The sequence below is a fragment of the Diaporthe batatas genome (assembly GCF_019321695.1).
Source record: "Diaporthe batatas strain CRI 302-4 chromosome Unknown Contig00010, whole genome shotgun sequence".
Taxonomy (NCBI): Eukaryota; Fungi; Ascomycota; class Sordariomycetes; order Diaporthales; family Diaporthaceae; genus Diaporthe; species Diaporthe batatas.
In genome coordinates this window covers 1,193,282-1,213,429 of record NW_025408557.1, presented here as the reverse complement: position 1 = coordinate 1,213,429, position 20,148 = coordinate 1,193,282, and the positions used below count along the sequence as shown (strand labels likewise).

At 57.6% G+C, this 20,148-nt stretch overlaps 7 protein-coding genes across 7 annotated transcripts; 2 read left to right on the top strand and 5 right to left on the bottom strand.

Annotated features, from left to right (window-relative positions):
• Window positions 1-89: 89 nt before the first annotated feature.
• KVR01_008430 (uncharacterized protein) lies at window positions 90-2,063 on the bottom strand. Its single transcript, XM_044784706.1, has 3 exons — window positions 1,799-2,063; window positions 450-1,732; window positions 90-365 (listed from the first exon to the last, which is right to left on the bottom strand). The coding sequence occupies exons 1-3, from the start codon at window positions 1,840-1,842 to the stop codon at window positions 262-264; spliced, it is 1,431 nt and encodes a 476-aa protein (XP_044642197.1). The 5' UTR covers window positions 1,843-2,063; the 3' UTR covers window positions 90-261.
• Window positions 2,064-2,991: 928 nt separating this feature from the next.
• KVR01_008831 (uncharacterized protein) lies at window positions 2,992-4,614 on the bottom strand. The gene is made up of 2 exons (XM_044790146.1): window positions 4,250-4,614; window positions 2,992-4,178 (listed from the first exon to the last, which is right to left on the bottom strand). Exons 1-2 carry the CDS (start codon window positions 4,368-4,370, stop codon window positions 3,484-3,486), a joined length of 816 nt encoding a protein of 271 aa, XP_044642598.1. The 5' UTR covers window positions 4,371-4,614; the 3' UTR covers window positions 2,992-3,483.
• Window positions 4,615-4,932: 318 nt separating this feature from the next.
• Window positions 4,933-6,584, top strand: KVR01_008616 (uncharacterized protein). The gene is made up of 2 exons (XM_044786117.1): window positions 4,933-5,613; window positions 5,669-6,584. Exon 2 carries the CDS (start codon window positions 5,724-5,726, stop codon window positions 6,258-6,260), a length of 537 nt encoding a protein of 178 aa, XP_044642383.1. The 5' UTR covers window positions 4,933-5,613; window positions 5,669-5,723; the 3' UTR covers window positions 6,261-6,584.
• Window positions 6,488-7,527, bottom strand: KVR01_008398 (uncharacterized protein; the record flags this gene model as incomplete). The annotated part of the gene is made up of 2 exons (XM_044784111.1): window positions 7,074-7,527; window positions 6,488-6,966 (listed from the first exon to the last, which is right to left on the bottom strand). The coding sequence occupies exons 1-2, from the start codon at window positions 7,177-7,179 to the stop codon at window positions 6,488-6,490; spliced, it is 585 nt and encodes a 194-aa protein (XP_044642165.1). The 5' UTR covers window positions 7,180-7,527.
• A 429-nt stretch (window positions 7,528-7,956) lies between these two features.
• Window positions 7,957-9,877, bottom strand: KVR01_008800 (uncharacterized protein; the record flags this gene model as incomplete). Its single annotated transcript, XM_044782715.1, has 4 exons — window positions 7,957-8,830; window positions 8,890-9,322; window positions 9,397-9,582; window positions 9,664-9,877. 4 exons carry the CDS (start codon window positions 9,875-9,877, stop codon window positions 8,203-8,205), a joined length of 1,461 nt encoding a protein of 486 aa, XP_044642567.1. The 3' UTR covers window positions 7,957-8,202.
• Window positions 9,878-10,925: 1,048 nt separating this feature from the next.
• On the bottom strand, window positions 10,926-12,602 carry KVR01_008820 (uncharacterized protein; the record flags this gene model as incomplete). The annotated part of the gene is made up of 3 exons (XM_044792460.1): window positions 10,926-11,042; window positions 11,101-12,367; window positions 12,481-12,602. The coding sequence occupies 3 exons, from the start codon at window positions 12,600-12,602 to the stop codon at window positions 10,926-10,928; spliced, it is 1,506 nt and encodes a 501-aa protein (XP_044642587.1).
• Window positions 12,603-14,656: 2,054 nt separating this feature from the next.
• On the top strand, window positions 14,657-18,933 carry KVR01_008673 (uncharacterized protein). The gene has a single exon (XM_044787543.1). The coding sequence runs from the start codon at window positions 15,939-15,941 to the stop codon at window positions 17,577-17,579; it is 1,641 nt and encodes a 546-aa protein (XP_044642440.1). The 5' UTR covers window positions 14,657-15,938; the 3' UTR covers window positions 17,580-18,933.
• The last annotated feature ends 1,215 nt before the right edge of the window (window positions 18,934-20,148 follow it).

Sequence of the window (20,148 nt, the reverse complement as noted above, 5' to 3'; positions counted from 1 at the left end):
GCAAGGCCAATGTTTATTCACAGCCGAGAGCTTCCGCCGTTGACTGCAACTAATTCACGTAGTTCAACAATTTGGAGACCTCGGGAAAATGTTGTCAGTTCTCAAATTTTCACAGGCTATGTAATTAATCATGAGTGCCTAGGTGTCACCACTGGAGTGTGTCAAAGGTCAACCAAAGATATACACTACGCCCGTCCATATATAAGTTTGAAACATCATCCACAGATTCATTATCATCAGCATTCCCCTCAGACCTGGTACTTAGTCCTTCTTGATCAGACTGTCAAACAGTGGTTTCAGACTCTTTGCGCTCTTCTTAGGGTAGCGCTTCTGGCCGTTCTCATAGTCGACATATGTTACACCGACTGCGGAAGATGTTAGTTACTAATTTACATTTGAAACGTGAGGAGGCCCACGGTTTGCACTCATGTGGATCGATATATACTCACATCTTGTCTCGTAACCCTCAGCCCACTCAAAGTTGTCCATGAGCGACCAGGCCATGTAGCCACGGACGTCGACGCCGTCCTCCTTGGAGGCGAGGGCCATGGCCTTGACGTAGCCGTCAAAGTACTTGACGCGGAAGTCGTCCTCGACGATCTGCTCGAGCTTCATGTCGTTCTCGCCCTTGAGCGACGTCCCGTTCTCGGTGACGTAGATCGGGGGGTAGCCGTAGCGCTTGGACAGCCAGCCGAGCAGGTCGCGGAAGCCCTGGGGGTTGGGCCGCAGCCAGAAGCTCTGGGTCTCGGGGCCGATGCACTCGCCCTTCTTGGAGTAGAAGAGGGTCTCGAGGTTGCCCAGGAAGTCGTCCTCGGGGGGAGTGCCCGTCTTGTGCTTGATGTAGTTGGCGGTGTAGTGGTTCATGCCGTAGAAGTCGTTGCTGCCCTTGACCAGGGCCGCCTCCTCGGGCGTGAACTCGGGCAGGCGGTCGCCCAGCTGCTTGCGCATCGAGTCCGGGTACTTGCCGAAGTAGACGGGGTCGGCGAACCAGCTAATGGCGAACTCGATCTTGCGGTCGGCCGCCTCGACATCCTCGGGGTCCTCGGGGTCCCACGGGTACACGCCGTCGCCATTGAGGGTGATTCCGATCTGGCCCTTGTCGGTGGGCTTGAACTCTTCGCGGTAGACCTTGACGGCGCGCCCGTGGGCGAGCAGCAGGTTGTGGCCCACGATCCAGGGCTCGCGCGAGCTGTCGCCCACGGCCGACTTGGACCGGTCCGAGCAGTGGCCCGGGGCGAAGTAGCCCGTGCTGTAGCCCAGGATGGAGCTGCACCAGGGCTCGTTGAAGGTGATCCAGTACTTGCACCTGGGTATGGCCTTGAACACGACACGGGCGTAGTTCTCAAAGTCGAGGGGGAACTCCTGCCTGTTCAGCAGACCACCGTACCGCTTGTCCAGTGCGTCGGGGATGTCCCAGTGGTACAGCGTGACAAATGGCTCGATACCAGCGTCGAGGAGGTCGTCTACAAACTTCCTGTAGTGGTCGAGGCCGGCCTGGTTGATGGGGTCGTTGCGGCCACCAAGGGGGATGATCCGAGACCATGAGAGAGAGAAGCGGTATGAGTTGACTCCTAGCGACTTCAGGAGGGCGATGTCCTCTGCCGTGCGGTGGTACGAGTCACAGGCCACGGAGCCATCGCTGCCGTCGGCGATCTTGCCTGGGATCTTGCAGAAGGTGTCCCAGATAGAGGGGCCTCGCCCGTCCTCCTCGGTGGCTCCTTCGACTTGGTAGCTGTTCACAGCGTCAGCCTCTGGCCACTTGGTCAGGTTCTAAATATCAGGGACTCGTCAGACTCACGCTGCCGTGGCAAAGCCCCACTTGAAGTCCTTGGGCAGAGACATGATGTTGTAAGTGTGGCCACAGGGAGAAATTGACCAATTCTGGACAAACACAAGGTGCTGGTAGACACAGATGTGGATGTGGGAGAATATACGTCTTATATATATATTTATTGCACAATATACACAAGGCTAGTAGGGCTGGGTGAGACCACGACAACCACTAATATCCACCTAGGGTAGGGGCCTGTGAGGAAGTGGGCAGACTGGACCGGGCGAATGACCTGCTGGCCTGTTGGACTTGGGTTGGCCGCGAGACAGCTTAGTGGATCTACGGAGTACGGAGTGCCTGGCCCAGACTCTGCCCGTTTCTCGGACCGTCACGACCGAGAAAAGCTAGGCATAGTCTCGGGATTGTCGTCTCCATACTTTGGCACTCGTGCCACGAAACGTGTTAGGTTCCTCAGCCCTCGGCTTCCTGCTCTCCACGGCCACTCCACCAAAACCAAGCACCCCACCTACCCACCTGGGCGCGGGGTAACACGCATGAGGAGGAGCCCACATGGATTTTCGGAGACAGACGGTGGTGGTTCCCCTCGCCCTCAAGTGCTCCCACACACCCTCTTCTCCCCCCCAAAAAAGGCCAAAAGCCACCCTGCACGGGGTCTGTACCTGTCCAAAATGCCCGAAGCCACACTTCTTGTCCGACCAAGGTACACGAGGCACACGAGGCACGCAACACAACGAACAACACCGTCTCATCCTTGAGCAAGCCTCGTGGCTTGGCAGCGAAGCCGAGGAGCAACCTTGAAAACCCGCCCCAAAGCCCACAAAGCCCCCCCAAAACCAAACCTCATGGGCCTGCGTCCCGGGCCGTCCAACCGTGAGCACTGAGCGTCGCGGCGCCTGTCCTCTTCAGGCGCCTAAACCTCGGCAACTAGCGGGTGGGTGTGGCTGCTTGGAGGGACCCCTAGGATCCCCAAGGGCCCCAACAAGTGAAGAGGGCCCGCCTGCCGCATTGCCTGTCGCTGCGGTAGTCTCCATGCGCCGTCCCGTCCTCCGGCATCATCACCCCGTCGAGTCCCACCCTTGCAGCCCGTCGCACCGCCGCGGTCTCCTGCCGGCGGTTGAACTTCGGGTCAAGAACCACACACTTGGCTCGGGGAACGGCACTTGTCCCGGTCACCTCACTTCGTAGTAAGCTTCTGTGTGTTGCTTTTACCTTCTTTTTGTTCTCGTGCTCTAGCTCTAGCTGCTCAAAAACTTCGCTATTATGGTGCATCTGCTAGCTCTATGGCCCATGTCCCGTTGTGGCCCGGTCGTCCGTACCAAAATCCCCGTGTCATTCTGTCTCACACCCCCTACCCTTTATTTTCCATTTTCTACACTTGGTCCATCACATCAGCCTCACTGTCAAGACTGAATGGACTCCTACCTTCCTGAAAAATATCACCTTCCTCGAGCCCTCTAACGCCTATGAACCTCCCCTTATATGCAATGGCACAGACGTGCCGTCGGCCCTGATTTTCGACACCGGCCGCCAGGCATCTGCCGTGCCGGCTTTGGTTGTGCTTCGCGAGGATACAGCATGACGCTATGGCCGTGCGCCACATCAGGCATGGCCATGATTGGAGGCAGGATGTAATGTATCGTAAAAGGCCATGTTACGTGCGCAGTAGGCCAACCGTACCCCCCAACTCGGATTTACTGTTGCACGTCGTCCCTGTCAGCCAGCTTCCGCTTCCCGTTGTTACCGGACGGCGGACCGTCATGCTCGCTGCTCTCGACCTGGTCGTGGCCGTCGTCGCTGTACTCGATAATGTGCCACTGGGCCCAGGCTGAGCCGTCGGCACTCCGGCGCGTCACGCTGGCCCGCTTGAGCCTGCCGCCCAGGCTGCTGCCCTCCACGAGGCTCTCGATCCACGGGATGCCGCGCGACTCCCGGCCGATTGGCTGCGCGGCTGTCGACAGCGCCGCAGAGATGCGCTGGGCCTCGCTCGCCTGCTGAGCCGCCTCCAGGGGACCACCCCCACCACCACCCCCACCCCTGGCGGACAGTTCCGACGAGCCGCCGCCTGCGCCTGCCCCTCCTCTCTCCTCGCTGCTCGGAGACTCCGGGATCAGGCCCAGCTCGTCCAGGTCGCCGAGATCGTCCCTGCATAGGGATCCCAGGGTGACGTGGATGTAGTCACCCTCGCCGTGCGGCTGCTCGGTCCAGAAGGTGAGTGGTGTGCCACAGTAGCCGCAGAACTGGCGGCGTGCGTGGTTCTCGGCCGGGCTCTCGTACACGCGGCGGATGGTGTTGGCGGTCTCGTCCGGGAAGTAGGCCACGGTCGCAGAGTAGAACCAGTTCAGAGGGATACGAAGGTGTGCCGACAGGAGACTAGCCTGGGCGAGACCTGCGGTTGCGTGTTAGCTGTAGTCGTCCGACGGAGCCATGCTGTGGGTGCTTTGTGCAGCTCGTGCTTACGATGAGATGCTTCGGTCCCAAAGTGCACCTGTGCCACCTCCCTAGCATCCTGAGGGGCTTTTATGAGGTACTGGTTCCTGTTGCAGGCACACGAGCCTCGGAGTGATCGTGCGAGGCTCATGTTGGTAGGTGTGTGCTTTTGATGTCACCAGTCGTGAGATTGATCAAATGGGGCGTAGGATCTCGACAATTGCGCGGGAGGTGCCTTTCAGGAATGGACGGAAGAACGGAGGAGCTTTCGGGTAGTGGCGTGTATGGCAGCGAAACGCTCTGTAGAAAGTGCAGGTTCTTGAGCAGTGGGCTCTTGCTGGAACGATGACAAAGGTGGTGGTGATGAAGTGAATTTCAAAGACGGGCGGTTTGCCTCTGCCAACGGGGTCATGTACCTGGGTACGTCCGTCTTGGAGCTGGCAGGTCAACGGCCAGGGAAGTGGAGGGCGTTCAGCCTGCGGTTAGCTCCATGATTGGTGGTGCGACGCCATTCTACCCCGCCTTGCTGCATCAATGTGGGGCACAGGCAGCTCCCGGGAGCTGGCGAGCTTGTTGATGATGTTACTTTGCATAGCTGGGTACCTGGAGTACCTAAAGTCGATAGCTTTTCGAAACTTCTAGCTCCCACCAGCATCAATTATCGTGCTGGAAACGCAACGCAGCTTCAACACACAAACACCCACATACGATACGCGTGATCTGCAGTCCACCGAGATTCCCTATGCACGCAGGAAACTGGGTTACACACGATTATCGGATTCATCTGCCTGCGGGCTGGCTTTTCACATGCTGTTACTTACGGTAACAGCCAGCCATGGCCAAAGACCCCAGACGTCATTGTGGAGCACCTTTTGTTTACATACTTCAAACCAGTTCCTCATGGAAGTTTATCCCATAGGAGGAAAGCCTCGCATAGGCGAGTCCAATGAATTTAGTTACGTAGGGGTGCTTCTTATCAGAGGTCATCCTACATGAAGTCTATCATTCCCGAGGTCTAACAGTGAGCATTGTCCAGGCAGTCAGCTCACCGATGCTATGGCGGCGTGACAGACGCCCAAGCAAAGCTGCAGTGAAACCCGTGAGATTGTAACCTTCCTATAGAGCTCAGAAATCACTTTTTCTGCCTTCAGTTCATGCTTTCTCGGTGCACAGCACCACTGGAGGGCCGGTTAATCCGGTGTGAGCCTCCTGGATTAGAGTTCGGCCGGGATACGTTGAATGCCCTGTAGCTGCTGTGGCAGCGAAGAGTCGAAACGGGCAGTGTTTTGTCACGAGCCGGCAAATGCCACTTCATGCGCGAGCTCGAACAGACTTTTGAACATTCTCGGTGGCATACAAATTGATCAAACCCTCTCATCCCTCCCAACCTGCTAGTGAATTTCATCGCACCTCGTTCGCAGCTGCAGGACTTCAGTAACCTCGGAACAGGCTCCTTTGCGCAATACGAGGCCCAGCGCTCATACCCCGAAGACAGGTCATCACGATGGCCAAAGACCAGACGCTCCAATACACCACAGAGGTCAAGGGGAATGTGACAGCCGAGCAAGCCGTGGCCGTCTTGCAAGAGCACCAATTCTTCCTGGACACAGATCCAAATCTCATCTCGTCCAAGACCGACACGCAGCCCAAGGATGGCAAGCTACACCCTCTCCCCGAGCCAGTCCAGGCTATCAGGAAAGGAGACACTCGGTGTTACGAAGTTGTGGACAAGGTCCCAGGGGTGGCGTTGTTTGCGAAGCTGCTGCCCGGTCTAGGGACAATCACGAACCACTACCAAATTACGGACACCAAGGACGGCATCTTCGTTTACCTGCAGGCCGCCTTGGGTGTCAGCCAGGAACGGCGCTGGGAGGTGGTGGAGGACAAGGACGGGCTGCGCATCGTGGAGTACGTGGCCATCTTCTGCTCGAGGCTCTTGTACGAGTCTGTCAAAGGCCAGCAGGAAGCGCACTGGAAAGGCGTGCATGCTGAGTATGCGAAGAAGATGGGAGGGGAAGTAGGGAGCCAATATTCCAGTTGATTATCACTGGCTCTGAAGGCGTTCGTCGATATTATCCCCGCGCGAAATAATCAACAATAATGAAGACAGGCCGACTGGTCTCAACCAGTGAACAGCGCCGATGATGGAGCATGCTGCCTGCGCCTCAATTTACAAGTTCGGGAACCTATGCACCTTGAACCGCAGCATCACGACCCCCCCCCCCCTACCCCCCAAAGTCTAGAGTTGGAGGGGGGGCAAGCAACGCCTCATGCGGTCTGCGAGACTGTCACCCCAAAAGTGATCAAGCCGCACGTCAGAGGCACAACAATCCTCCAAGGATGCCTAGCAGCCCAGATATCCAAGAGCCCCTTGAGCTCCCCCTTCTCCCCCACAGTGAACTCCCCATCACCTTTCCTCCCCTTCCCCTCGCCGATCCCAACATCGTGATCAAAAGCCAGGATCCGATCGTTGACAGGGAACAAGGCGCGCTTCTCCCACGCCCCCATGGCCACGAGGATCACCACGCAGAAGCCATGCCACCTCCAGAGGCCCGCGACGCCCGGGTCCGGGTGGGCCGCGGTGAGCAGCGTCAGGGACATCAGCGCGACGGCGAGGGCGCGGGAGGTGCGCAGCAGGATCGCGTGGCCTTGCTCGATGATGACGCTGAACTGGGAGACCTGCGTCGGGGACGGGGGGCACCGCCGCAGCATGGGGATGCACCAGAAGCGGATGCAGAAGGAGATGCCTGTCGTGGGTGGGTGGGTGGGTGAGTTAGCTTGCGGATGAGGATGTTCGTTTACTCCCTGGTCGAGCAGGATTGGTTCTGGCGGAGACATGGGGGCTACACCGCACCTGAGAGGAAAAGGAGCACCACTGAGACAACGGATCGGAGGACCAGGAGGAGATGGGGAGTGCTGGCGATGCTCCCCAGGGTGCTCGTGAGAAAGTTGCTGTTCATTGTGTTTGCCGCGGATATCCTGGAGCTCGCGTTGTCGTTGTCCTCCAGTTATTCAATGCCTGTGAGACGTTGTCTTAGAGCATACATGAATAGACGAACAAGGACTACAGCTTATATACCCATGTGTTCTGTTCAAATCCTCATCAGGGGCCGAGTGCATTTGCTGGTTCGGTCGAGATTACTGTCATCGATGATGACCAGGAGCAAGAGGCCAAGGCCGGATTGGGTGTAGAAGCATCGGCTCTCAGACGCTCAGACAAATCCTTCTTGCTCAACGGCCTGGACCACGCTTGGCCCTGCGCTACGCAAATCCTGGGCCTAAATTAGCTTGTTTCTGGACTTTCAATGGACGGCCATGGACAAACTGTTATAAGCCATGTTGGATAGATGGCGTGGGCCGAAAGGATTTGGATATCAATTTCAGCCCCATTTATCTTATCACCCCACTGACCGACTCCGAAGGGAGAGACCTGTAAGATCTCTTGGGGTTTAATGCTAATCTTTGATTTTATCTCTCTCCTCAACCTTTTGCAGATTTCTTTCTTTTTACCTGGGTCATAAAGGGAGGGAAACTATGTGTACCGGCCAGACAAGAGGTAGACAGCATTGTCTAATTCGGAGACAGACAGAATGCCGATTGTCCGGATCATCACGATATTTCTGGTACGTAAAACTAACCCTAGGGCATCAATTGATATTTACGCCTCCTGAGAAAGCAATATGACGACACAGAAACGGATACCAGCAGTGCTCAAGAAGGAAAGCTTTCCCCGTGTATTGTTCTATTGAGTTTCCGAGTGTCCTGTCGGATCTATGAGCAAGTGTAGTTTAGTTGCTAATAATGGCCCTATCTCCCCGAACCGAATATAACCTAGCACATAGAATAGGTGAAACCAATACATGCAAAGCCGGGTCGTTGTGAAGGCGAGTCTTCGTGTCTCGGCGAGAGCGTCTCCGTAAGGGTGAGTTCCGGTGAGGCTGTATCTGTAACTTCAGAGTGAGTCTTGGCGACAGCGAGCCCCGTCATTCCAGCGAGACTTCATCAAAGCCCCTTGCCCTCCTCGCCTCACCATCACCAGTAAACCTGGTTGTCCCGCCAGTACCACCAGGAGCCCTCGCATCACCCGCCCCATCAACATCCTCAACCCCACCACCACCGCCACGCCCTCCCCGCCGCGGCGCCCGCAGCGCCTCCATATCCACCATGCTCTCCCTGTGCGCCTCCCCGCGGCGGAGGTACCACCTGAAGACATAGACCAGGACCTGCGCGAGGAAGACCTGCTCCATGGTGTACAGCAGCACGGGGATGTCGAGCAGCGCCTGCGTCTCCGTGTCCTTGGAGTGCCACATGGCCGCGACGAGCGGGATCCCGACGCTAGTGGTCTTCGCCGCGCCGCAGAAGCACACGGCCACCGTCTGCTCCTTGGACATCTGCCTGGGCGCCATGGCCCGCGCCGCCCACCGGGGCAGGTACCGCTGCGCCGCGCGCGTCTCGAAGGCGACAACCAGCCTGTGCGGGGGCCGCGCCGCGGCGAAGCAGACGCCCGTGAAGAGGGCGTAGAGCCCCACGTTCATGAAGACGTTGAAGAGGATCGACTGGGTCGGGAGGCCTTGGATGGCTCCGGTCTGAAAAGCGTTGGAGAATGTGGACCTTTTTTCTCCATCTCAGCAATCGTCCGTCCGTCGGATTATGATAGGAGGAGGACTCACCACACAAGCGTACACAGGAAGAAGGTCGACACCTTGGCCAGGCAGAAAGTGTCCAGCGCCCACATCACCTTCTTGTGGAAGAGCACCCTGAGCGTCTGGCCCAGCCCTATCGGTACCAGGACGCTGAGGCCCAGCTGCATGGCGACGTGGCGGTACATCTCGGGTATGCCCGACGCGTCCGAGGGCGCCCAGTCCCTGAACTCGCCCACGCCCGGGATGAAGATGTAGATGAGGCCCGGGCAGAGGAAGGACCCAAACACGTTGCCGATGACGACCTCTATGATGGCGGCCGCGTCGTCCCCGCCCGCGTTACGGGTCATGACGACGTTGGAGGCGATGGTCGTCGGGAGGCAGCTGAGCACGAGCATCCCCACGAGGATGGCCGGCTCGATGGAATCTGTGCCGTGGGCGGCGATGATGATCCACATGATGGCTTGTGAGGTGGTTCATTAGCGAAGGCCATGCCATGCCATGATGATACTGGTTCTTTGCCGGTGCAGGACATACCTAGCCAAATAAGCGGTATCAATATGAAGCTGATGCCCTGGGTGATGATATGCAGCCTCCAGTTGAACAGGTTCTTGCGCAGTTTCTCTGGCGCCAGCTGTAGCCCACTGACGAAGAAGATGATGGCCACCGAGCCATAGAGAATACTGTACTCCGACCTGATTACTCCTCCCTTTGATGCGACCTCTATCGAAAGGAAAAACACAACCCTGATTAGTCTTCTCACATTCCCCTAGTCGGTGCGGATGGGAACAAAACATCTCTTACCGGGCCACAAATACCCAAACAAACAAGCAAGGCCAAACCCTATGATAAGCCATTGCTCAGCGATGAATTTGAGAACCTTGAGTGCGAGCCCAAGCCAGCCGGCGTGCTGCGTCTCGGCCGGCGGTTCTCCGCCGTCGCTCGGCGCCTGGGCCCGGTCCTTGGCCTGCACGGCATCTCGGCCAGGAGGGTCCGGGAGGCCCTTTGTAACAACCATAATCAGGGACGACGCTCTGGTTGTGGTCGTGGTGGTGTTGAACCAGCAACACCGGTAAGACGGCGACGAGGTCGTTGTGGGATTGTGTTCATAACAGCAACGGTTATACCCTGATGTCTTGGTGAAGTATCCAACAATTGAGACAGGGGAAATACACGAGGAAAATGATTTGAAGACGGGCTTTCCTTTGTGCGGGAAGTGAGAAGGTCTAATCGTCACCGCTGATCGAGGGATCCCGGGGGATTGGAGATGCGTCTCGATCCCGGCCGCCTTATTGCCGGAGAGCGAGGATCGGCGACAAATCGGCGGGTGCGCTATGCTGGAAGAAGTCGACCGAGGTGTCGGGTTATCTGTAGGTTGTCTGGAGGTTTCCAATTATTATCTGGCTTACAGTAAGGACTGTCTTGATGAGCTTGGTATTTGGCAGGGGTCCGTCAATGGTTAGAAGTGGTGCGAGGTTGTCACAGCAGCAGGTAGGCAGACAACAGCCGCCACTGGTATTTTTTCTTCCAGTGGATACCATGTTGATTCCCACTCAAAAGGCGGTCTTGATGAGCCTTCTGGTGGTTCCTGACGGACAACGCCATTTCTCGCCTGAAAACGTCATCGACCTTGCCCTTGGTAGAGAGGGAAGTGGCTCTGGGTACCTGTTTTTCAGATAGCTTCATTCACACCAATCGCATCGAATAACTCAGGAGACAACCGCTCTTTCCTATATCCAGTCACGGATGGGCAGAGTCAGACTTTGCCCAATCCCGCGAAGGTCTCTTATCCTTCAGAGACCTATGTATCTAGGTACTCGCCCCTGGGAACACGTACATGCCTCTGCTGGCCCCGTTTACTAGCCCTCCAAGTCGAAATACAAAAGAATCAAACGCCATGAGCTCAATGCGGTGTTGTACAGGTACAGGATCCCATGTTGCGCACAGAGATTAGTAGGGCTGTAGACAAAGAAATTCGGGGTATATTCATAAGTCGTTCCTCGCCGCTCGAATTATTAAAGTAGTTATTAGAGCAGCCTTCGAATGCATTTCACTGCGTAATCGTCTCAGTCCGCCGTCACAGCAGGCCCGGGCTCAGCTGGCAGGCTATCGTTCCCTCTGGATTCCGTGCCCCTCGTGCTCTGCGCGGGGAGAATCTCAGGGTCAAAGATTTGGATGTCAAGCTGCATAAGAATCAGTCACTACTGACTCAGTAGATAGGCAGGTCAAGGTCGCACTCACCGTCATGTAAGCCGTTTGCCTCAGTGGGACGATCTTGGGCGGCACAATGTTGTCGTCCCCACCAGCTGTCTTTTCCATCTCCTTGTTCCACCGCTCGAGCCATCGTTCCAGCCTGGCAAGCCTAGCTTTCGCGCCCGTGAGACCGAAATCTTCCCACAACCATCCCGTCACAAGACCGAGGAAACCATCGACAATATTTCTGGGGTTATATGGGTTGAAAATCGGAACAAGTTCCGAGTTGAGCTTGTCGATGACCCGCCGAAACTCGACCTCAGACAGACCAGCCGGGTCGAGGATCTCCGGATACATGTTGGAGAATGTCGGCGCAAGGTCGCCTTCGAGCAGCCAGTCCCGTTTTATCCTGATGATCCGAGTGTTGACGTACTCCGGGGAGTCGACCGGCACATGAGGGTTCAGGTGTGGAAAACACGGGTGTTGAGGTCCCCACTCATCATCGTCGGCCTGTTCGTCGGGGTCGCCCAGTATGGAGGAGTTGCTTGACGAGATGGCCGATCCTATGCCGTCTCCTATTGAGCCTGTCGAATCACGGCGCTCATGATCTTCTGGCCCTCGCTCGAGATCCCGATCAAAGGACGTCGGTTGTTGTTGCTGCTCGTTCTCGTCGCTGGCCGTCATGACTGCCTTGCCTTTGCCCTTGTCGAGCTTCTGAGAGCTGGACTGGGAGCTCAGTTCGGTGACCGTCACGTGCGGGTTGATTCGCTCGTCGCGCCGTCTTAGCCGTTGGACCGGTCCGGTTTGCGCAGCGTCCACCTCCAGCACCGCCCGAGATGGTCTTGTCGACGGACCTGCTTCGACCTCCTCCTCGCCTGTCTCCTCGGGGAATGTCGGCGACGGGGTGAGGGTGCCCTTACTCTTCCGCTTTTCGTCGTACGAGTGCCTCACAGATCGGGGTAGGCTGATCCTGTCCCCGCCAATCTGAAGGCTATTCCGTGGGGCGCCGCCAGGACTATTCCTGCCGTCTCGCTGCTCCGAAAGGGTTAATAAAGGGGTGTCTCCGGATATGGCAAGCGCGCCACCGAGGTTGACGGATGGAAGGGAGACGTCGAGAGCGGGATACGGGATTGGAAAATTAGGCGGCGGGGGAGTGGAAGGACGTCTTCGTCGGGGAGGAGACTCTAGCAGGAAGCGCGGAGTCGAGTTGGTAGGATTCCAAAGCCGGCCGGCGGAGGCTTGACGGAGGTGTTGCTGGGCGGTGGTGGTCGAGTCGCGGATGCGGAAGGGAGACTGCTGTTGAAGATAGCTGTGGCTTTGGAAACGCTGGTGTTGGTTGTGGTGGTGTTGGCGTGGGGGTTGAGATAGGGGCGGAGTGCGCGGGAGAGCGGCAGCTGGGGGCGTCAAAGGCGGGACAGAAAACTGGACTTGTGCTGGCTGATCGGGACGGTTGCTGACGGAATCATTCCGGGCGCCGTGGGCATGAGCATGAGCGTGTGCGTGTGTGCGTTGGTGGTCGTGAGCGTGGTCGTGAGCGTGAGGACGGACATGTGAAGGATTCAAGGCGGTGAATTCAATTGATCGACGATTATCTCGGAGGGCAGCGTGAGAAGCCGTTGGGAAGGATAAGCCGCTGGAACGGCTTTGACGGCGCTGGGCCTCGGCGGGTGGGTGTTGGAGGCTGGCACGGCGTCCGTGCCTCTGTCAGTGCCTGCGCCTGTACCTGCGCCTGTGACGTGCCGTCGGGTTGGGCGGTGCGGGGTCAGATGTCCAGACGGTATCAAGGGAGGATGAGGAGGAGGAGGAGGAGGAGGGTGCGGTCGTCCTCGTCCTCGTCCTTGGTGATGCTTGGCTGCAAGTTGCGGTTGCGGTTGCGGTTGCAATTGCAGTTGCAGACGCAGGTGCAACAGATGCAGGTGCAGGTGCAGGTGCGAGAGCGAGCGTAATTGCAGGTGCAGGCGCAGCTTCTGTGCAGCACGAGTCCGCTGCCGTGGGTCCAAGCACAAGCGGCAACGGCGCCAGCAGAGGCTTTGGCGTGCGAGTGGGCAAGCGCTGTGCTCGCCTGAGATTTGCACCAGTGGAGCAGGGCCGGAAATTGAGATGTGCCTGCTAGGGCAGAGGCACCGGCGCCGACTCAGGCCCAGGATCAGAACCTGGTGACTGAGACCCCGATTGCCACCTGCAACTATGGTTCGGTGTCCCCGTGCGAGCAAGACTTCTTCTGGGTCGGTAGAAAAGGACGGAAACGGAGAAGGACAGGTGGTGGAAAGCGAAGGAGGCGCCGTCGACAATGGCGGCGGCTCCCGCCCCTTGACCTGCAGTAGTGTCCAGAGGGCCGGATGCACGTCAGAAAAAGGCGTGGCAGTGGTGGTGGTGAGAGGGGCGGCAGCCTGGCAGCCAGAACTGTCAGATGCAGCACAGGTGAGCTGGCAGATCCAGATCCAAATCCAGATCCAGATCTGGCACCCAAGGGTCAGGGGCAGAGTGCAAACGCCAGATTCCAGATGGTTGCGGGAGTCTTCTCCAACCCCAAATGCTACCATGACAGGAGCCTGAGTCGTCGACTGTTTCTCATGCGCGTGCGTGCTGCCCGACTCAGCTGTGTCTTTTTCTTTACCTTGTCCTGGTCCCTCTTTATGGTTCGGCCCCAACACAGGCGCGACAGCCAGAGCCGGATAGGGCGGGTTCCGTGGGGGAGACGGATAGGGGGGGGGAGGACAGGTAGGATGAGGAACAAGAAGGAGGAGGAGGAGGAGGAGGAGGAAAGACAAGAGGATGAATGATAGTGATGGCTCTGTCGGGTGCTGACGGCAACGATTTCTCACGGACAGCCACAACCAGCAGGAGAGAGAAGGGATGGTTTTCGCTTATGTCTGGTGGCGCGGGCCAGCGACCGGGTAATACTGATGAGGCGTCGGTCCAAGTGAAACTCGAAAGTCTATGAACAGACAGGAGGCCATGTGAGTCGATATCGCGGGTGTCTGAACCGTCTCCGTGAGCCACCGAGCCGCGTCCGACCGCACACACACTCACACGTAAGCAATCAGGCTGTTTGTTGGATGTGCGTGTGATAGTCTTGTGTGTCTTGGATCTTGTGTCTGGCGTCTTCGTCCTCCCCCAGGAAATGGCCGCCAGGTCCGGTCAATGTTTGTTTAATAAATAAATAAATCAATCAATCAATCAATCAATCAATCAGGTCAGGTCAGATCAAGCCTGTTTGATCTGATCTGATCTGCCCTGCTCTCTGAAAATTCTGCCCCCTTCGCCGTGGTAATATAGCAGCGGCTGCTAGCGTCGGGGGGCCAACAGTCAGATTGCCCAGATTGCCTATTTTGTTGCTGGATGATATGCTGGGGGAGCTGGACGAGAATGACCTCGCATCCCTGAAGATAGGCACGCATCTAGTGTAAGCCCTGCACCAGCGTCATGCATGTTGGACGGCCGCCCGTGCAGGGCCTGCTGCGTAGGGCTGGCTGGGACCAGCTTGCGCGCAAGGCTCTCTCGCCAGAGCAGGCAGAGCATGCGTAGGTTTCGTTGCGGTCATCTCGTCGTCCCCGAGCCTCAATGCGCGCATCACGACGGGATGCAACCCACCGCGCAGAGCCCACAAACAACTTTAGAACCGCAGCATCGTCATCACAGCACACGAGAGCACGTGGCTTACTACACACTTATTGCTGGGATTGCCTGTTGTGGAGTGTGGACCAACTGCGAAGGCTCATCAGCCATGACGATTGCGATATGACCGGCTGGCTGGCTTGCTGGCCGGCTGAGCCCTGTTATCGTCGCGTTCCTGAAGCACACGCAGACACTTGATCTGGGAAGAGGACCCTGGCTGTGGACAAGACCTCATAGGGCACTATCGAAAGCCAAAATGGGTGCAATCTCGAAGGATTCCTTGCATGGAATCCGGATATCCCTGCCGAGGCGGCTGCCGAACCCTGGCCAGCTCCCACAGGACTAGGCTGGGGCGCACCCGAGTTGTCGGGAGCCCACAAAATAAATAGGCTGACCGCCATAGCTGAGCAGAGCTGAGCCGAGCTGTTGTTTGCCGATGCTCTGCGACTCGCGAGTCTGTGCTGTCACCGACGACGAAGCTCTCCCGCAGCACGCCCGCGATAATCTCCGGGCTCCAGCTGCAGGGCTGCCGGGGCTTGCCGGCCGTTTTTGTTGCTGCCCAGTGGTTTTGTCGAGCTCGTATCCAGAACGAGGCTGCGGATCTGCCGGGCGGGCATTTTGAGGTCACAGTCCGGGGCTCTCCACTCTTGCCTCTGCGCGAGTCTCGGTGTACCGAAGTCGGATTAATAGTCGTATCCTGCATCGCATAACAAATGTTGTTCTCTGGTGTAAACAGTCAGGTCGGTCAGTCAGTCAGTCAGTCAGTCAGTCGCAGACAATCCCAACTGGATTGGGGCGTCTCGCAGGCGTGGCATACAGGCCCAAGGAGACCCTATCACAGTACAGTAGTGACGTCGTGATTGGCGAAACCCCCAAACTTTTCTCCAACGCTGCATGCCTTTGAACTTCCTTCAGCCCGCCAGCCGCGCAGGATCGCCACTGCCTTGTCCGGTTTGGGTAACGTGGCTCACCAGACAGCTGCTCAGCTGCTGTGTGTACAACACAACGCGCTGCCCGCTGTGCTGCCCGCTGTGCTGCCCGCAAAAGTGCCCTGCTTCCCGTGCTAAGGGCGGGAGAGCCATGAATGCAGTACGGAGTACACACAATCAACCCGTCACCCCTTCGCTCAACCGGTCGCACCATCACACCGCGGCCCCGCCTTCCCTCATCCCATGTCTTGCTCCCATCCATCCGTTGTCCCCGACATGAGGCTCACGTAGTCTGTCTCCAACCACCAAGGTGTGTCCTGTCTTACGTGGCAAGTCGTCATGGACACCCTCCCGGCCCACCAGGCCCGGTCAACTCCTCCGGGTCGCCCGACCTCCCCCCGTGCGACCACCACCTCCTTCTCGCCGCCCTCCACCTTCGACTCCACGTCTGCCTCTGCGGCTGGTCCCCCAGGGCACACCTTCCGCCGTTCAATGACCATGGACGAGGTCTCGCGGCTCCGCGGCGGTGCCTCCCTGGCCTCCCCCCTCTCATCCGAGCATCTCGAGTCGCCCCCCGGCGGCCCCCAGCGACGCAGCTCGACCTTCTCCGACTTTAGCTTATCCGAAGCTCGGCGCTCCATGCGAGATGGCACCCAAGATATTCTGAACCCAAGTGGGGTGAGGCATGACATGGCCCAGGACAGCTCCGGTGCCCTGGCCAACTTGCCCATGGCCTTTGCACTGCTGCCGGCACTTGTTGGGGTGCTCTTCGAGGGTGGGAACCAGCTCATCACCGATATCATGCTGCTGGGCCTGGTCTTCATCTTTCTTCGATATACAGTCACACAGCCATGGCGGTGGTATCACACGGCCCAGGAGATACGCATCAGGCAGGAGGTTGGGCTGGAGCACGTGTCTGATGATGAGAGTGAGCTGGACATGGCCCCGAGCAAGAGGGGCTCGGTCGTGACGCTCGACCATGTCCCCGAGGAGTCTCTACAGGATGACCAACAGCCCCCCAGGCCGAGGCACCAGGACCCAGAGACGCGGAGGAAACTGGAGGGGATGTCGTCTCCGCACCAGCCCACTCGCACCAAGTCCCAGGAGGCAGCTGTCAATGAGCTTTACGTCCATGAGGTCCTTGCCCTCTTGTCCTGCTTCCTTAGCCCTGTTATTGGCGCATACCTTCTCCATGCTATCCGCAACCAGCTGAGCCGGCCCTCGGAAGGCCTCCTTACCAACTTCAACATCTCAGTGTTTCTGCTTGCAGCTGAGCTTCGCCCTCTATCCCACGCCCTCAAGCTCATCCAGGCCCGGACCCTGCATCTGCAAAGGATAGTCAGGCTCACACCCACCCCCCCCTCGACGACAGCTCTGCTCGAGGAGATGCGTGTCCGCGTCGCGCAACTCGAGCTCCGTGCCGAGGCCGCCGAGGCAGTGACCGCACAATCCCTCGAAATCTCGGCCCAGCGCCAGCAACAACAGCAGAACAGCAGCCTGAAGCAAGGCCCGGCACTCGTCAGGGAAGTCCGCAACGCGATCCAGCCCGAGTTGGACGCGTTGAACCGTGCGGTCAGGCGGTACGAGAAGAAGGCCACAGTCTTGGCCTTGCAGACAGAGTCGCGGCTAGGCGCTGTGGACACCCGACTGAGTGATGCGATAGCACTAGCAGCGGCAGCTGCAAAACAGAGCAACCAGGCGCAGTGGAGCTTTACCGCGCTTCTGAGATGGTGTGCTGAGTCCCTGGTGTCTTTTGTCTTGATACCATACCACGTGGTTCTGTACCTCGTGATGTGGCCGTTCAAGATGGTGGCAGTGTTGCTGCTCCGCAAGAGCGCGGTGAGGAACGACGGCCGGTCGTCCGGCCCAGGACGGTCGGCACGGGGCTACGGTAAGGGCTCGAAACCCGGCTCCGGATCGGAGAGGGACAGATACAGAGATCGAGTTCCATCGAGACTGTCGAGGAGGTATAGCCCTTGAGGTCACCGCCCTTCTGAGTTTCGCTTCATTTCCTTTCTTCGAAAAGAACAACAGCACTTATTTTGTTTCATGGGGACCTTGAGATATGATACCAAAGGATACAGCACCTATCGAAAGACCTAGGTAAACCTGTGTGCCCGGTGGTTGACGTGGTAAAGCACGGAGTCAACGGCATGGAGAGCAAACTTCGCCTCAATGGGGACGGGGTGCAATGGAGAAATGCAAGTTCAAAGCCAGTTTTTGTCTGCAAGGCGTCCGCTTTTCGTTCGACCCGGACTGGGTGAGCTTGAGGAAAATAGGGTTAATGCTTCGCGGCGTGCACATTTCATTCAGAGGGTGGCATGCAGCTGCCAGCCTCCCACCTCCCTCAACTTGGCCCAAGCGCATAAGTTATGTTGGGCCACATCAGTGGACGATCATCCCTCGCCCAATTTCTTGTCTTCTGGAATTAGTCGGGACACTGGCCATGCGAAGCCGGGACGTGACCGGCATCGAAGGTTAAAAGAAGACGTCGTGCGTGAGAACTGTCTCACAAATGCAGGTGCCAACTCTACCACGCATCTGAAATCGACACTCACATTCTCCAGTCCCAACCCTGTTTTAGTGGCGGTGATGGTGTTGGTCACACTCTGTCGAAAGAGGTGCCGATTTCCAAGTTTTGCTGTTGTTCGCGGGTACTTGCAGGCGGTGACGGTCCGTTTCCCATCACGATGTCGTGCAGGACTGGGCTTGGACCTGTCCTACGTCCGTAGGGACCAAGGCCAGCCTCTTCCGAGTCCACGTGTACGCGTGCCACTGCCGTCTCGATCTTTGGCGACCTTGTTCGCTGTTCTCCAGTGCCTCTTTTCGACCCAACCGGCTAGTAAACGTGCAGATGCTTTCCTATACCCTGCCTCGCAAAGGGCGTGCAGGTTGAAGCTTTGTCCGGCGAAAGCATGCCATACACCGGATGGTTCGGCCTGTCCGTGCGCTCGATCACATCCCCCCCCCCTCCCCCTCCACCGAAACTAATAAGCACCACTAACGCGAGGAGGGAAGATGAGGTCCAATATGCACAGTATCTAGTGTACTGTGTTGTATGCGGATCGTTCAGAGTCTTGCGATGAACTGCTACGCTTCCTGACATGGCCCCTTCCATCCCGTTTGTTCGTTCGTATGATAGTGTACGGTTCGTCCCAGGGCGCCGGGAGCCGAATTGGGGCATGAACGGGGCTACATAGCATCGTGCTCGCAATTTCATGCCCAAGGCTGTGCCATGCCGTTTGTTCTTGCCTTGGATTTTCCTATGTATGTGCTAGGCCGCCTTTGGCCTGCGCAGTCCGCGCCGGCCTGGAAGCAATATTGAATGCGGGCTTGCTGGCCCTGTGTCTAAGTGGGGAACTCTTCCTCGTCGCCCTCGTGTTGCCAATCGGGTGTCATGACGTCTATGTATGTACCTTGTTGGACGTCCGTGGGTGAAGTGAGTATCTACGGAGTACCTACAAGGCACAGCGCGCCGCAGAGCGGCCGGGGCCGCGCAGCCAGGTTTCATGCAGACGGCGACGAGGGCTTTTGGCAAGCTGAGATGCGAGCTCGGCGGGAGGTGGCTGGCGTCTGTGGGCGTGGCATGACGGAGGCCCAAGTACCCCCTCCCCTTTTACCTGATATCTACTAAAGTAGTTGCTGGAGTACTGCGAGGGATACTATCAGGGCCTTCTTCACGCGGGTCTTGTCTTCCCCGCCTGGGTCTTCTTGTCATTTGTTGGCGGTGCGGGAGGCTGACGAGACAGGACAGCCACATTATGCGCCGGCTGCTCGTGCAAGAGACCCGATGCGGCTATATATTGGCTCATCAGTCTTTTGTGCAACTCGCGCGGTGGCCAAAATGCCAATTTGTCGCCTATCGGTCTCCATCTCGGGAAGGAGTGGGTCCTCTACGGCTCCACAGCTGCTGAAGAGGTGGAAAAAAAAGAAAAGAAAAGAAAAGGGTCCAAGACAAGTACTTTTGTAGTGTAGTGTACAGTACAGCGGTACAGCTACTGTCAGGAGCCAAGTGGTTCCATTTCTCAAGGCCTGTGCTCCAATCCGGTTGGCCAATGCTCAAAAAATCGCCGAGGCGGAGGGGGGTGGGGCTGTGGCCTCCAGAAGCCTGTTCTGTGTTGCTATTTTCCATCCCAACCTGAAACTCTAAAGCCGGGACCAGCCCGCAAGGCAAGGTCGAGGGGCAGCGTGGCTGAAGATCTTAAGGCGGACCCAGGCATGTAGCAAGTTTATGGGGGATTCATGCGATGCGGCAAGGGAGAGGAATAGGGGTGCCAGGAGAATCATAGATGGTGTTGCCATTCTTTGATCTGAGCCTCTCCGACCCCCGGGGCTGCTGAGGTTGTCTGTCGTACGCCGTTCCAGAGGGAGGGCGACGCGTGGTGCTCTGTGTGACATGAGCGAACGAATTACTGTGGTATCTGCAGAACTGTGGGCGGCCGTTCGCAGCTAACCAGCCTCGGGCCCAAGCTGCCAGCTTTTGGCCGTTGGACAGACATTCGTACAAGTTTCCCCATCCTAGTGTGGAAGTGCTGAAGACCAGCGAGGC

What these genes read in the sequence shown, in the direction of transcription:
- KVR01_008616 (XM_044786117.1), top strand. Translation starts at nt 5,724, where the DNA reads ATGGCCAAAGACCAGACGCTCCAATACACCACAGAGGTCAAGGGGAAT.
- KVR01_008673 (XM_044787543.1), top strand. Translation starts at nt 15,939, where the DNA reads ATGGACACCCTCCCGGCCCACCAGGCCCGGTCAACTCCTCCGGGTCGC.
- KVR01_008831 (XM_044790146.1), bottom strand. Translation starts at nt 4,370, where the DNA reads ATGAGCCTCGCACGATCACTCCGAGGCTCGTGTGCCTGCAACAGGAAC. An exon ending in TGGGACCGAAGCATCTCATC is followed by an intron (nt 4,179 to 4,249) that starts GTAAGCACGAGC and finishes ACGCAACCGCAG; the next exon opens with GTCTCGCCCAGGCTAGTCTC.
- KVR01_008430 (XM_044784706.1), bottom strand. Translation starts at nt 1,842, where the DNA reads ATGTCTCTGCCCAAGGACTTCAAGTGGGGCTTTGCCACGGCAGC. An exon ending in TGGGGCTTTGCCACGGCAGC is followed by an intron (nt 1,733 to 1,798) that starts GTGAGTCTGACG and finishes CGCTGTGAACAG; the next exon opens with CTACCAAGTCGAAGGAGCCA. An exon ending in TGAGGGTTACGAGACAAGAT is followed by an intron (nt 366 to 449) that starts GTGAGTATATAT and finishes CATCTTCCGCAG; the next exon opens with TCGGTGTAACATATGTCGAC.